Below are 16,632 nucleotides of genomic sequence, written 5' to 3'. Positions count from 1 at the left end.
ACACACACAACACACACACACTGCTTCACGTCCTGTCGCTGACTATTTGACTGAGTGAAACAAATGACTATTGAAAGTCAAGAATGCTAACTTCAGGAATTTAATTTTGGTGACGGGAGTGGGTGGGAGAGAGAAAACAAAAACTTTGCATTTTTAGTTATAGGTGACCTAAAGGGTCACCATGGGTCGACTTAGCCATTCAACATATCCATGGCTTGGTTTCCCCTCGATTGAACTGGTTTGAGCATAGTTTTAATAGTTGTGGTGTGTGCATTAATGTGATGAGAATGGTGTGCATGTCTTTGTGCACTGTACTGGAGGTTTTCAGACATGGCGGAGAAACTATAAATAGCCAGCTTTTTGGTGTATCCGGTGCACAAAGTCAAGGAAGTGTTTGTAAGCTGGGTTTTTTTTTTAAAGGTCTATGAGAGACTTTTTTGGAACACTTTTCAACACTGCAGGAATCAATTTTCTAATCTAAGCACAAAATAATTTCAACGTGCGACTTCCCCTCTATAACTTAAAAGTCATTTAAAACCAATGGGCAACTAATTGGCGAAAATAAAGGAGATTCAATACGAAAATCATCTAGACTACCACGTATTGTGACATTGTTAAAATTAGAGCTTCATTTTTTATTTAGTTGGCAACAGTGAACTTAATTTAGTGTCGAGGACACTCTTTAGTTTATCGTGAAGATCTCCTCTCAGCGTACGGTATATGAACTTAGGCTAGTAATATATGTCAAGAGCTATGAGTATAACTAGTAACTTAAATCGCTCATACGCATATAAGAACAAATGTAACAATGAATGGTTAGTTCAATATGCATACATAGAATTCAAGTAAAGTCTTGAGATATGGATAAGACCAGTGTCTCAATAAGGCAGGAATGATATGTGCACTTCATTAAGCAACAGAAAAAATAACACTCTCTTCCCATCCATACCATGAACATAGGCCTGCCCTTAGCATAGCTTCTTCATAACCTCTCGACTTACGCAAAACCCCGTTGATTCTCTACAATTTCATCATCTTCCTGCTAGATCTGTTCATGCCTTGTGTGTAGCAGGCATAAGAGCAGAATTACAATAGTTTAGTCAACTTAAACTATAGTATATGTATGTATGTTTGAGGTTTTATAATACATAGCTTTCGTAGTTTCGTTTTAGGGAAATCAGTGAAAATTCGACTAACACATATAATATTTACTTGCAGCAACATAGCGCATTAGAGATTTTCATAAAATGAGGCAAATCTATACGTACCAAAACTGTTTGGTGTATTCGGTGTACAGAATACGGATCTATTGATAAACTACTTTTTTTTCTAGATTTCATTTTTTTTTCTGCATTTTTATAATAGCTGTAGAATAAAATAAAAAATAAATATGTAACGATGGGCAGATTTTGTTAGAATATCTTCAATAGAAGAAATTAGCCTCTTGTATACAATACATTACTATTCAACTAGGTATAGACAATCTTGAAGAGTATAAAATTAGGCTACAATTATAAAGATAAATTATATAAGTTAAACTCTCTAAACTGCACCTTAAATAGATAAAATACCTTATTTTTAGACACACAGATATGTACAAAGGATAAGGTGACGTGTATATAAAAAGACCAGGATGGCTGTCTGGTCGTGTGGTATGAACGTTGGATTGTCTTTCGATCGTCTCGATTGACCCGGGTTCATACCCTGCCCGCTCCCACCCCCCGTCGTTCTGCTAGAGGTTTGGACTAAGAAGTATATTATCTTCAACTCTGGACAAACGCCAGAAACATGTCAAAAATTTTACAAACATATTTAGGCCTACAAACTTCATAAAATATAGTCTTTAATACATTTAACAATTTCAATAAAACATTTTTTTTCTCTGGTTTTCTTTTTTCCTGACTTGTCTCGCGCCAACTTTCTATTGTTTCTAGAAGCAGACTTAAACGAGCAGTCATATTCAATGATCAAGATGGAAGAATAAATTTGACGTCTGACGAGGAACACAGACATAAGACAGAGCTTCTGAAACCATTGGATAGGGGTAAGTGCTCTTCCTCTCTCCCAGACACACACACAGACACACACACAGACACTGTCATGCGCACACGTACAAGTAGATTTCATATTCATTTTTTTTTATTTGTCAAGAGACTTCTATAGAACTGAATACATTTTAGAGGACTACTGAGAATGTCGACAGTTTAATTATTTATGGTACCTAACAAAAACATGAATCAATTTAAAAAATTAACCAATTATTCAATTGATTATTGGTAATTAATTGTTTTGTTTGATATCGAAAATACTGGGAAATACTGCATTCCTCATTGATCTTCGGACTCGAAGACAATCCTTATTGAGATATATATTTGTATTCTATATTTGTATATTCTTACCTTTACATAAGTTTTGATTTTTTTTTAAAAGTATTTTTATATTTTGCGTGTTTTTCTTTTCACATCCCATTTCTTTGTTGGGCTCATGTAAAGCCTTGAACAAAGCAGCTAAGACTCATTGTTTATATGATAACTAGATCATTGCCTTCACCTATCCCTTAGTCTTAGTCTGTTGAACCGTTGTGACACCACACAAGATCTGTTGACCGTTTTTCTCCATTCCTCTCTGTCTTTTACCTTTGATAGAATTTCTTTTAATGACAGGCCCGTCCATTCTTTGATGTTGTCTTCCAACCCATTTCTGTCTATCTTTTCTTCTTTTTTCCTGGTACTAGTCTCTGAAGTAAGGTCTCTGAAGTAAGGTCTCTGAAGTAAGGTCTCTGAAGTAAGGTCTCTGAAGTAAGGTCTTTAAGAGCCCGAAATCATGAACTTTTTAGTCAAATTATAAAATGTAACCAGAAATATAAGCACATTCAATAGTCAAGAATTTTTTTTCATTGTAGGTAAAGCTCTGAAAGTAACACATGTGAATGTCCAGAAAGAAGAAAATGGACTAAGACACCACACATTCGATTACCAAGTGGATAATCTTGTGGTCAGAAGGGGATGGCCCTTTACAATGTCCTTTGACTTTGACCGGGATGTGGATGTAAACAACGATAGAATCACACTTCAGCTGGCATACGGTAAATGAGCTTCCTAGTCACAAGGTATTTTAGTGATCGAATAAAACACATATACGGCTGGGCTTCCCATTAATCTAATAAAACATATATACGGCTGGGCTTCCCATTGATCTAATAAAACATATATATGGCTGGGCTTCCCATTGATCTAATAAAACACATATACGGCTGGGCTTCCCATTGATCTAATAAAACACATATACGGCTGGGCTTCCCATTGATCTAATAAAACACATATACGGCTGGGCTTCCCATTGATCTAATAAAACATATATACGGTTGGGCTTCCCATTGATCTAATAAAACACATATACGGCTGGGCTTCCCATTGATCTAATAAAACATATATACGGCTGGGCTTCCCATTGATCTAATAAAACATATATACGGCTGGGCTTCCAATAGATCTAATAAAACACATATACGGCTGGGCTTCCCATTGATCTAATAAAACATATATACGGCTGGGCTTTCCATTGATCTAATAAAACACATATACGGCTGGGCTTCCCATTGATCTAATAAAACATATATACGGCTGGGCTTCCCATTGATCTAATAAAACATATATACGGCTGGGCTTCCCATTGATCTAATAAAACTTATATAGGCCTACGGCTGGGCTTCCCATTGATCTAATAAAACATATATAGGCCTACGGCTGGGCTTCCCATTGATCTAATAAAACATATATAGGCCTACGGCTGGGCTTCCCATTGATCTAATAAAACATATATACGGCTGGGCTTCCCATTGATCTAATAAAACATATATACGGCTGGGCTTCCCACATAAAACAACAAATAGTTTCTCAACGGTTCTGTCTTTCTTTCCAAAAAGTCATGTGACTAGGTGGAGGCACGCAAACTCTGGTTGCCTAGAGGAGGTAAAAATAAATAAATAAATAAATAAAGTCTTGATATTAAGCTTTAGGCTATTAGTCATAGTTTTCTTGAAAGACAAAACATTGACCTAACATTTTTAACACCAAAAATCAAGTTATCACCCCTTGTGAATGACGTTTTCAAGATCATATATCTTGAAACAAGACTTCTGTTAAACTTTAACTCGAAAAAAGTATCCTTGCAGGCAACGATCTCAATTACGATTCAATATTATGTCTTGAAGACTTATGCGTTTAATATTACGGTACTGGCGGATCCAACAGTTGCTGAATGACTGCGGAAGGGACATGTGTAGGCCTACTTACACACTCATCACACACGGTCTTTCTCTATCTCTCTCTTCTCTTACACACACACACACACACAATCGCTTTTCACACAAAACTCACAAGTTTTAGATTCGCGTTTGACACACAAGCTGTAGGCCTACGTATAAATTTAAGCTACCCATGATTCACCAGTGTGAGAATTATTTCATGTTATAAAGCTTAATTTACAACATAATGCCATATGTCATTACAAAATCAAGATTTTTTTTTCTTCCAGGGAGCAGGCCACAGTTTACCAAGGGAACTCTACTCAGGCTAGACGTCCATCTTAAAAACAAATCCAAGCCTTCGTTAGGTTCAAACAAGTTTGCGGCTAATGTGTATAAAGTGAGCGGTAGACACCTCAGCCTCACCGCTACCACTCCTCCTGATGCCTTCGTTGGCCCTTATGCACTTTTTCTGGAAACAAGGCGCCGTGGAGACAAGTCTTCCAAAAGGAGACAGAAGTTAAAGACAGGAGAAGTGTACATCTTGTTTAACACTTGGTGTGAAGGTACGCGATGGCGGGCCAGGCAGATAAAGAGTGAAATCCTCGATATTTGCAGGGCAATCACTTCATTCATTTCTATCAAAACATTAGCATTTGAAGGGCAATCACTCCATCCATTTCTATCAAACCCTCAGCATTTGGAGGGCAATCACTCCATCCATTTTTATCAAACCCTCAGCATTCTGGAGAGAACTATCATTCCACCTTTAACAGCCCAGGTGTCTGGAATCTTTATCACCACTTGTTTACTGTCTTGTATTCACTTGGACCGTTGCGAGATCACTTATAATAGAGTTAAATACTTTTTTGTTTTTTTATGTCCGTCGCGTGCCCTGATATTTCAGGATAGTCCATTATTTGTAATCCAGCGTAAACTTTGTTAAATATCTTTCCATCTTTTGTTTTTCTAGTTACCTTTTTTTTTTACTTTCTTGTAGGCTAGGGCCTATACTAGCCCTATACTTTTAAAACTAAACTTTTCCTTTACAATGTCTTTTCTTTCAGCGAAGACTTATTTAGTCAATATCACGACTCTTTCAATCCTCCTTTCCGTTTATGCTACATTCATGTACATTGAAGATAAGATAATTGTATTGGTTCAAATAATTGAGCATTGGCGTTTTATTTTGCTTAATGATTTTATAAGACAAAAGATGTGGTAGAAACAAATGGGATTGTTTTTGAACCTGGAGGACCATTTTTAATTTCCTTGTATAGCAAAGAAGAAAATGATACACTCTTTCATTGAAGAAAAAATATCTCCAGCTAGTTTGATTACAGTTGTGTTTGTTACCCTCCTCCTCATTTTTTGAAAGCTACCCCCCCTCCGAACTGACACATAACTGAAGAGGGTTTGAAGGCAGAATGTACCAACTAGGATGTTGTTCAGAAACTATAGATCCAAGTGCAACACAATCCCCTGCTTAGAACGTCCAGACATTGTTTAATAATATAGGGCCGTCTGCCAAGTATCCGGGAATGACAAATTATTTTTAATTAACTACTTTTGTCTACGTCCTAGTATCTAGTTGTTAAATGTCTTGAGTCATAAGTATATGTACCATACTTAAACACCCACATTAATTAATTCTTATTTAGCTATTACTGCCAGAGCCACTGTCTTAGACACCTATAGATTGATAACATAGTTATATTGAAGTTAAAAATGTATTTAATTGTATAGTGTTGCTAGCAAACACATTTTATGAAGCCACTTAAGTCCTCTTATTGTTTTGACGAAAAAAAACTTGAAATGAGTATGTAACTTGCCTATTTTCTTAACAGTCTAGCTAACTTCATACATTAGCACATTAACTTAATGTCTATATATTGACTGTTTTCCAAACTTTTGTGTGTCGGCCTCCTTTAGTGGTGGAACGACTATGGTTCATCTCGTACAACCCAATTTCAAGTGATTGTGGGGCCAGCACGACATGGCCTAAATTGTGCCGATGTGCCTCAAATCAACATGATTGTGGGGCCCTATTCTCGAGAGGCATTCCCCTCTAGTCGTCCCCATTTAAAGCAGGTAAAAGTGACTTTCGCTTTGATCCAGACATTGTTCCTTTGGTAGGCTTTTCCTCCGGAGCTTAAGCCAACGCCTTTTTGCTATTCAAAGCTTATTTGGTCACCATCTCTCTGCACATATAGTGCAATCTAGGCCTTTGTCTTTATCGATTTATCTCCGAGCTTGTATGTAAAGCTTAAACCTGTTTCCGAAGTGGCCATCAACATGACCCACTACATTTGCATTGTTCAATACACACTTCGGTAGTTTCGAAGACGTCCCCTTTGTCACTTTTTGTTCTACTCTCTGGTGGTCGAGCTGTAAAGCTTTTGGCTGCTTAACCAAAGAGTCATGAGTTCACGAGTTTAAATCCATGAGATTTTGGATTTTTAGGACGTCACTGAGTCTACACAATTTTAAAGGGCACCTGACCGTAGGGCAGTTGGTCCCGCTTCAGCATAACACCCTCGTTAAACGTCGGCCATAGAATGTGATTAGCATTGCATCAAGGAAGAAGATATGTTAGGGAATTCTTAAATAACGGTTGCCTTGAAGTCGTCAGCTTTGCAGTTAAGAGACTTTATCTTTGGAAGGTCAACCGCTAAATCAAAACTTGATATATTTTGATACTTCTTGCGACGGATGGTTTTGTAGGCTAGAAAGGCAAAAATAATGTTCGAACGGTCTTTCAAAAAAAATCTGAAATCTTCATTCAAACATTGACATATGGGCATTACACGCTACCACAGCTGACTCTTTTTACAAAGCGTATATCAAATCACTCTGTCTGTTTGTCTGTCTGGGTCGATTTTTTTTTGACACGTTATTTCTCCCCCTTCCCATTCTCGACTGAAGTTGAAATTGTACACACTTATTGGTAGCCATGAATTCAGGACTGGGTTTAGACTTGTTTGAGATATTGGGATCTCTTGTAATCAACAGAAGAGAAAATTCATTCCTTTGTTTTTTTCTTCAAAACTATTTCTGTCTCTCCCCCCCCCCTCAGGCAAGTGGGGGACCTTAAGCTATAGCTTCTGTAAATATAGCACTGCGTGAATCAAAGTTAACCAATTGGTTAATCAATTAGTGGTTATTAATCAATTATGTATAATATTAGTATTGAAAAGGGTAGATAAACCTTGCAATATTGATATATATATATATAAGCTTTGATATGGCAGCCATTGTGTTATGCTTTCCCTTATTTATTTGTTTTTTTTTAAGTACTTTTTTATTTTGCTTGATCTTTTCAAACTATTAAGTCCATCATTGTAGTGACCAGCACAAATGGTCCTTCATCTTGCTTGACCTACCTCGTTGTCCCTTGTCTGGTTCACTGATTACCTTTTACCGACTTCCTGGCTCGATTCTCTAAGTTAAAGTTACGAGGCATTTCAAACTGACTTCTTATTTCACTCGATGCGTAAACACTTAAGGTATTTGTAATACTTCTAACACAATAACGACCTTATTGTCCAGACAAATGCAACACTTCTACACACACACACACAATACATAATTTGAACACAAAATCACCTGTACGACTATTTTGTAAAACATGTTTTAAATTTTAAATGATCATACAATACGGTTACCCTGTCTAAAACAATTAGCGCCAAAATGTCCGATGCCAAATCGGCGGAGTCAACGAACACAGCGTCAAATCAGCGGAGCCGCCGCCAAAACGCCCTGCTCCGAAAGAAAAACAACATAATAACAACTCGTGTCTTGCTTTGATGATGACGGTTATAATGGTGTTCAAAAAACATCCTTGGGGCAACTCTAGAAATATTTAGATCCTGTATCTTTTCACCAGACGATGTTGTGTATGTGAAGGACGAAGAAGAAAGGCGAGAGTATGTTATGAATGAACATGGCCGAATCTGGAGAGGATCAGCTTTAAGCAATGAAGGAACACCTTGGTACTATGGTCAGGTACGACGGTCATTTTCCATTCTTTTAACAATGTCTGTATTTAAAGCAACAAAATACGCCAACAAATTCAAAACAACTTTATCCTTGTAAACATCGATTAAACTGCTATCTATTGATTAAGCTGTACAATCTAGACCGTGACCAGTAGTGACATCAATCACAATGTTAGACAACACATTATATTGTTCGTTTTATTGAATACCACACTATTGTTTATTCTGTATTGTCTGTGCTATTAAAAACTACACTTTTTGTTTTTTGTTGAAATTTATAAGTATGTTGTAGCCTACACAATACTTTCTTTTAGTTTGATCGACCGGTTTTGGAGGCAGCCATTTTCTTGATGGACTCAGCAGATGTGAAGTATTCAGCAAGAAGAGGGCCTATTGCGTTTGTTAGAACTTTATCAGCGATGGTACGTTTTAAAAAAAACTCTTATCTCATTCTAAAAAGACATCTAACGATTAATAGTTAATCAAAAGATTTTTCAATAACAAAGTCTACTTTTGTAATTGTTAAATTCGAACCCTGATATATATATATATATATATATATATATATATTAATGTATGGTTAACTTTTCTTTTTGATTTTATATTGAAACTAAACTAGTAATAAATGTAAGCCATAAATTTATACTAATATATAAATATTTAGTTACTTTAAATTTTATTTTACCGTCAGACAAACAGCAACGATGATGATGGTGTTTTGGTAGGAAGATGGACCAAAACTTATCCAAAAGGCTGCACTCTGCCAACTGATTGGACAGGAAGTGTTAAAATTTTGAACCAATTCATGTCTGAAAACAAGCCAGTGGAGTTTGGACAATGCTGGGTCTTTGCTGGGGTGATCACATCATGTAGGCATTTGTTTCCAACTTTCCTCATTATAGTTGGCAAATATTAGTCATTAGAACACGTAGCCTGCTGACTACCCATGGCCTACCTAAATATATGTAATGAATGACCATTTCAGTTCGTTCATTCTTGTCGAAAGTCTTTTAAGGCTTTGGCTTCAATTCTCGTAGATTTACTTTCATTGATTCCAGAATCTAGTTGAAAAACAGATCAAAATGTGAAATTTTTATTGAGGGGTGATGGGGTTGAATCTAGAAATCCTCTATTGCTAGGCTCATTTGATAACCATAACCATTGAAGTTCGGGGCAGAGCCCAGGCGTTTTCTTGATTTCTGAGCTTCAGAAATTGATTGTTTTGACATTCATAATGCAATATTTCTCATATTAGGAGGAGCTCAGGTCAAATATTGTTAAATTAAGAAAGGGTGTTTTAGAGACAATCGAACTAGTATAGCATGTAAGTATTTAAAAGACTTAACTATAGTACGATCATCCATGTATACAGTAAGACGTGTTTTAACATGTCTGATTGGTTTCGCAAAAAGTGTGTAGAGAAATAAGGCTGGTAGGATTCTTCTAGAAGCATATTAGCAATGACATATTGCAATGTTTGCCTTACAGAACATTTTGAATCAATTTTGTTGCTGATTCTTCAGTGTAAAAGGTCGGATTTAAGGCCCTACTTAGAAAGAACGATTTCACTTCATTGGTAAAAATGTCGTTTTTACTTGAACAATACTCAAATATCATTTTATAACTACAGCAGATTATCAACTAACTTTGTCTGTTGGGTAAAAAGTTTGAACATATTTTTCTCCCATTTCCCATTCTCGGATCAAGTTAAAACTTTGCACAATTATTCATAGGAGATTAATTATTTTGTTTGATATCTCACTTCCTATTCTCGGATCAAGTTGAATTTTTGCATAATTATTCATAGTGGATGACAGTACACAAATAATAAAAAAAATTAACCAATTAGTTAATCATTTAGTGCTAATTAATTAATTTTGTTTTATATAGCAGAAAGGGAGCGAGACCCTGTAATTTTCAGATAATTGGCAGTAATTAGATGTTCTTTCCCTTTGATAAGCTTTGTTTTTTAAAAACATTCTTTTTATCTATTGCTTGTTCAGTTTCAGAAATACAAACAAATGTTCTTACAATAGGCCTACATGTTTTCAGCCTCACTTAATCACTATGCCTATTGTTTCAGTACTGCGAGCACTTGGTATTCCTACTCGCTGTGTAACAAACTTTTCCTCGGCACACGACAGAGACAGTAGCATGACCATTGACAACCATTTTGATGAAAATAATCAACCCATTAAGTGGATGAATGACTCTGTCTGGTAAGTGAGGCATCTAAGTCAAGGACAAAGGGAAATAATTCAAGAGGCTAACAAAGATGTGTGTAGAAGTATTAAAAGTGTAGAACTGATGAATTAAAAATTTGTAAAAGGTTGAGGTAATAAAGTTACATACTAGTACTATAATCATATACTTAAGCTAAACTATGTAATGTTTAGAGAAGATTCTTTAGTCCTCATCCCAGTGTGGTTTCAAAGACTGAATGTAAACTTTACTACAATAGTCATTAATCTCAAATGCTTTTATCTTATGATCTATTCCTACATCACTAAATTGACCTGATTTGTTAAAAAGTTTCCTTCTTTTACAGAGGTACAATTAGGTACTATTTGTCTTTTTTTAGGGCCCTCCAGTTGTGTGTGGGGGGACATTAAACATACACTACGGTCTCTGCCATGATCTAACAAATATTTATGCCAAGTTTTATCAAGATAGATCAAATGGTTTTAATTTTTATTTGGGAATTACATACATACTAATTGTGCTTTATATTATCATATTATAGATATGTTGAACCTTATTTAGATGTACAATGACTATGGTTTTATATCAAAAGCAAAACAAAATGAAAGTCTTGGCATTATCTATGATTGGAACAATGTTGCCAACATAGCAGTCCCTCCCCTTCTCATTTGGACATTCACATATGTATGTATGTATGTACCTTATACATATATTGCATTGAAGTTATATCTATCTATCTGAGATTTTGATGATAAATCAAGTCTGTTTTGCTGTTATGATGATAACTTAAGTCTGTTTTGCTGTTTAGGAATTATCATGTCTGGAATGAATCTTACTTTAAGAGACCTGACCTACCTGAGGGTTATGATGGCTGGCAGGCCCATGATGCAACTCCTCAGGAAGTTAGTGAAGGTAACATTTAACATATTACTGCTAGATAAATGCAAAGGTTTATTAATTTTTCACACATTTTTTACAATGCATATATTTCAATTACAGGTGTGATGCGGTGTGGTCCTGCCCCAGTGAAAGCTGTTAAATTAGGCCATGTCTACCTAAATTATGATGTTCCATTTGTCTTTAGTGAAGTGAATGGAGACAAAGTTATGTGGAAAGTAAGTTAAACAAGATTTCTACAAAGCTCATATCATGTTACTTTGTCTGTCTGGTAAAATTTCTCAAACACCCATTCTTGGATAAAGTTGAAATTTTGCACAATAATTTATTGGCGTAGACAAAACATGAATCAGTAAAAAAAAACAAAAAAAAAAAAAACAATTAGTCTCGGATCAACTTGAAACTTTAAACAATTATATATTACTCCTAACAAAACATGATTCAATTTGACAATTAATTATTTGCTTTGAAAGGGAAATAACTTCTACACTATATATATATATATACATATATATATATATATATATTAGAGAAGTTATTTTCCTTTTTGCTTGTTCTCTATTGAATAATTAAAATGTGGCTAGATGGTAGTGACTACTGGTATGCATTCTCAGCTAGCAAAACTTTTTGTATTTGTTTAGTTACTTGCTCTTATACTTAATTGTCTTCTTATTTTCTTATAAATTACTAATTTTCATTCAAAAAGAAAACAACTACTAGTTCAACTCTCCACTAAGTCACAGATTTTCCTGGCTGACTCAATCAAACCTTTCTATTCTCTAATGGTGCTAGAAAAGAAAGAGCACTTATATAACTTTGTCCTAGCATATGGAATAAGAAATTATTAGGTTGTTATTAAATTTGTAATTAATAGTTCATGGTTTTATCATAAGTTTAATGTATTATTGCTACAATGTGTCTTTATGACTCATATTTTTGAGATTGAAATAATAATTTTAATTTATTGAATTATTGATAAGCTTGCTGTGATTTGTAAGGAATATTTAATAATAACACTAATTCATGTCTTATTAATCATTTTCAGTATTATCAAAATAACATTCCAAACTACACATTCCTCTGTTACATGTATTTGTTCATAAAAAAAAATTGTTTAAAAAAAAAGGTTTCTGAAGATGGTGATATGGAGGTTGTGGATATAGACACTCATGCAGTTGGAAAATACATTAGTACTAAGGCAGTGGGCAGCAACTTGAGACATGATTTAACATTGGAATACAAATACCCTGATGGTAAGGCTCTTTTGTTTTATTCCATAAAGTACTACATTTTTTTTTAAGAAATAAATTCTGGATTTGAAATATATAATATTATACAAAGATTATTTTAATATTTCTTGCTTGAGTTTTATTTATCTGTTTTTATCAAAACCTTTTTTTTGTAGAAGAAAAATTTTTCAGGAACAGATTATCAAATTGTAAAGGAAAAAATCTGTATTAATTGAAATGCAATAAAATAATTATACATTACAAGCATCGCGATGCATAAATAAAAACTGTTAACCCTGCAGGTTCTAAAGAAGAAGCAGATGTCTTAAAACTTGTTCATCAGTACAGTAGTAGAGCAGACAATGACATCTATAACAAACCCAATGAAGATGTAGAATTCAGAATAGCAATGACTCCCCCAATTGTTGGGTTCGGCGAAAAAATTATGGTTAGCTGAATATTCTAAATTACTCAAATGCCTCTAACATTAATTTTTTTTTGTCTTGGTTGAACTTTAAAAAAAAAATATCTGAAACTTTTTCAGGATTTAAAAATTCCTATTTTTTATACTGAATTTTTGGAATTATATTTGCAAACATAATTTGTTAAAACAAAGTAAAAATTGTTACTTTGGTTTTCATGAATTGAAGATGAATATTTTTTTTTTACAAGCAATATGAAAAAGCAAATATAGGATATAGGTCTACTAATATATAAAACTAAGCTTTAAAAAAATCTTTTATTTTTAAAAAGTATATTTTGTAAATGTGTAAATTTTGCCTTGATGTCATTTCAACATTTACTGACAGATTGAAATACATGCACTTAACAAGTCAAAGGTCAAGTGCAAAATTAAGGGCAGAGTTACACTGACCAGCTGTTACTATACTGGAGTCTTAGATAAAGACATTAAAAGTCTGCCATTTTATGAAACCATGCTACCTAAATCAGGTCATCATGCTTTAAATACATAAATAAAGATTAATTACTTAGGCCTACTAATTGATAAGAATTAGTCTAGTGGAAAATTGCACAGTAAACTAAACAATGTCAAGGATGCTAAATTGAACTTCAAATAAAAATGACAAAGGAAGAGCCATAGACTATATCTATGTCTATGGGAAGAGCTTAAAACATTGATTCTGCAGTGCCAAAAAGTGCACAGATATTTTCATGCAACTTTTAAAAAACAAAGTATTTGAACATTTCCTTTATTTTGTACACTGGATACACCAACAACAAAAGATGGCTATTTATAGGTTTTCCACTATATATGAATATCCCTAATGAAGTGTATGTATCATTTTAGTAGGTCAGTGCACACTTCACTTTGCATGTGAATAATACTTGTTAAAAAAAATATTCAAATACAACACACATTATTTTTAAGTTTGTATTTGTTCCTCCAAACAACAGAACACAGTTTTAGATTTGATGTTTCACCCCATGAATATCTCAACAAACTCAATCTTGATGCTTGTTTGATGGTGAATGCTATTTTTAATGTGGAGGGAACAAAGCAGAACTTTGCCAGGTCTTTTTCTTTCAGTCTGTTGAAGCCAAATCTAATTATTAAAGTAAGTAAAGTTGAAATGAAAAGAAAAGCTTTTTGACTAAATCATCGAATTAAGTTGATAACATGAATAATGAAAATTGAACTAAACTTTATAAAAACTTTTAATTGAGGAGAAGGCCCTATATCCAATCAATACTTTAATAACACACACTAGTGTTGCATTAGCTTAGTAGCCTACACTTGAACTTGGCTTGGCTACCTATGATTGGGGCTCAAGGTTCGACACCCGACTCAAGCAGAGCTGAAATGCGATGGTGCCTGGTGATTACATATGCCCAACCTGCGACCGCAGCTGTGTATCAAGGATTGGCCTCTTTAGTCACACAAGAAGTTGCAAAGGGAAAAGATTGTCTTTCGAGATGTAAAATGCCATAGAATTATCTCTCAATATAACAACAACACAAACAGATGATTTTAAGTTTATGTGGATTAATGAAGATCTCACATAACCAGCATTATGACCAACTCTCTTTAATCAAAAAATGTTATGTACACACTACAGTTAGAAGGACTATGTTTACACTACATTTAGAAAAACTTAAGTGATATAAATTTTAGCCTTCAGAAGACTTGAACTGGACACTGTTAAGATCATCATCATCATCATCATCATATACATCAGGGGTGGGCAAATTACGACCCATGGGCCACATGCGGCCCGCCGACACCTACAGAAATCAGGTGTGCCCACAGTATATAGATATAAAAATGCAAATATAAAAAAAAAATATCTATATAAATTATTGAAACTGTCTCATTATAAAAAGTTTTCAGTAAACGAAGAATATGCTTATTGGCTATACACCAATACACTCAATTCAAGACACAATGTCTGAGTGTTGGGTAGGCTTGGAACAAGATGGCAAGTGTAACAACTGATGGAGCTCAATCTTTGACTGAGAACCATAAATTTGAAACAGGAAAGTTTGCACAAAGCTGCATATAATTTAAACAATAAATTAATTAAATTAGAAGTTTAAAAAGTAATTAAAGTTGCTAGAGCGAGGGGAGTTAACCATGAGTAGTTCTGATTCATGAATAAATAATCCAATGTATTTGCTAGCTTAGCATGGGCAAGGCAAAGTAGAACAATATAAAATCTCAAGGGTGAAATTGTTATGTTACTGGAAGAACATTGACTGTGACTTTGTTACCAATATTTCATGTCTTTTGTAATTGCAATTGCAATTGATTGTTTACATATGAAATGTAAATGCATGTTAAATCTTTTCAAACAAGGCTTTCCCATTTCTACAGGCAAGCAAAAAAATTTTTTTTGTCATTTTCCTTTGCTGAAAGGTGAAACTATCTTTAGTGAAATGATTAAAAGTACAACACTTATTAAGAGAAGCCGATTCAGCTCCAGAGGACATAACTTAAAGCAAAGAGAAGTTCCAGTCAGCACTACCACGGGAGCCTTATGGGTGCCAGAAGCTGTATTTCCACATTTAAAAAAACTTCGCTGCAGTTCACACTATTTTGGTACACATACATCAGTTCTTCTTCTTCATTCTCATTTTACATGTTGAAGGGTTCAGATCAGTAATCCTATATCTGAGATGAACCGCATAGTGGTTTCCAGTTCAGGCAGTTCTCCGAATAGTCTTTGGAGAGTCATGTTCGGGTCTCTTGATTTAGTATGCACCATTGAAGGACATGGTCAGCATTCTCTGGTGATGCTCCACAAGGGCAGGCTTCGCTCGTCCCTACATTTAACTTCCGGAACATAAATTGTCTCATTCAGTGAGCAAGCATTTTTTGTGGAAACTAAACAAGTATAATCACTGGTCAATGTTGACTGACTGTAATTTGACAGCAGTCACACACAGGGGTAACAACTAGTAATTTTTTTCAAATTTTAGTAGATTTCACAGTCTAAATTGCCAACTTCTTTTGTCCATGGAAATAACAATTGTCATGTGTTGAGGATTTAGTCAGGCTAAACATGCAGATGTTTCAAGTTTAGTAATATTAGTTAGAAATATTTCTTTATGCCACTAAACAATTCAAAGCTTTTTGAGTTATAATGACATTGTTTTTAAAAGGTTCCTAAAGATATAAAAGTAAAAGAAGAAACTTCTGGTTCAGTCCAGTTCACTAACTCAGTAGGGATTAACTTAACATCTGCAACCATTCACTTAGAAGGCCCTTGTATCAGTTCAACTCGGGAAATCAGGTATATTAATGACATTTTTTAATTTGATCTTTTGATGTTTATTTAACAGACACCATCGTTTTACTTTGATAGATTACCTGTTTGTAAAAATTAGTTTTAAAAATGTGAAACTATCTTAATAGATATTTTTTTAGAATCAATATCTATAATGTGAAAATGATGTTTCTTCTTCTGACAAGTAAAACCAGTAGCCATCATGAGGTGTGTTTTTTTAAAAATATAGAATTGAATAAAAAAAAAGCCACTGATTCAAATTAGAAAAACAATTTATTCTTGCCAAGCAAATAAATGCAGCAGAAAAAGCTTCC

At 34.3% G+C, this 16,632-nt stretch overlaps 1 protein-coding gene across 4 annotated transcripts in view; it reads left to right on the top strand.

Annotated features, from left to right (window-relative positions):
- Nucleotides 1-16,632, top strand: part of LOC106070603 (protein-glutamine gamma-glutamyltransferase K-like) — a 48,528-nt gene that overhangs the window by 31,101 nt on the left and 795 nt on the right. For 3 of the 4 annotated variants that reach the window (XM_056036452.1, XM_056036453.1, XM_056036455.1), the window contains 14 exons: nt 1,935-2,044; nt 2,903-3,085; nt 4,537-4,812; nt 8,133-8,251; nt 8,559-8,666; nt 8,936-9,113; nt 10,328-10,463; nt 11,255-11,358; nt 11,446-11,561; nt 12,389-12,596; nt 12,875-13,020; nt 13,382-13,523; nt 13,989-14,149; nt 16,194-16,324. In XM_056036452.1, coding sequence (XP_055892427.1) covers nt 1,935-2,044; nt 2,903-3,085; nt 4,537-4,812; nt 8,133-8,251; nt 8,559-8,666; nt 8,936-9,113; nt 10,328-10,463; nt 11,255-11,358; nt 11,446-11,561; nt 12,389-12,596; nt 12,875-13,020; nt 13,382-13,523; nt 13,989-14,149; nt 16,194-16,324 — 2,118 coding nt within the window. The remainder of the gene's footprint in view (nt 1-1,934; nt 2,045-2,902; nt 3,086-4,536; nt 4,813-8,132; nt 8,252-8,558; nt 8,667-8,935; nt 9,114-10,327; nt 10,464-11,254; nt 11,359-11,445; nt 11,562-12,388; nt 12,597-12,874; nt 13,021-13,381; nt 13,524-13,988; nt 14,150-16,193; nt 16,325-16,632) is intronic. The other variant, XM_056036454.1, reaches the window with a different exon arrangement.

This window comes from Biomphalaria glabrata, chromosome 7 (genome assembly GCF_947242115.1).
Source record: "Biomphalaria glabrata chromosome 7, xgBioGlab47.1, whole genome shotgun sequence".
NCBI lineage: Eukaryota > Metazoa > Mollusca > Gastropoda > Planorbidae > Biomphalaria > Biomphalaria glabrata.
Note: the sequence above shows the minus strand (reverse complement) of the source record. Positions and strands in the feature narration are given on the sequence as shown.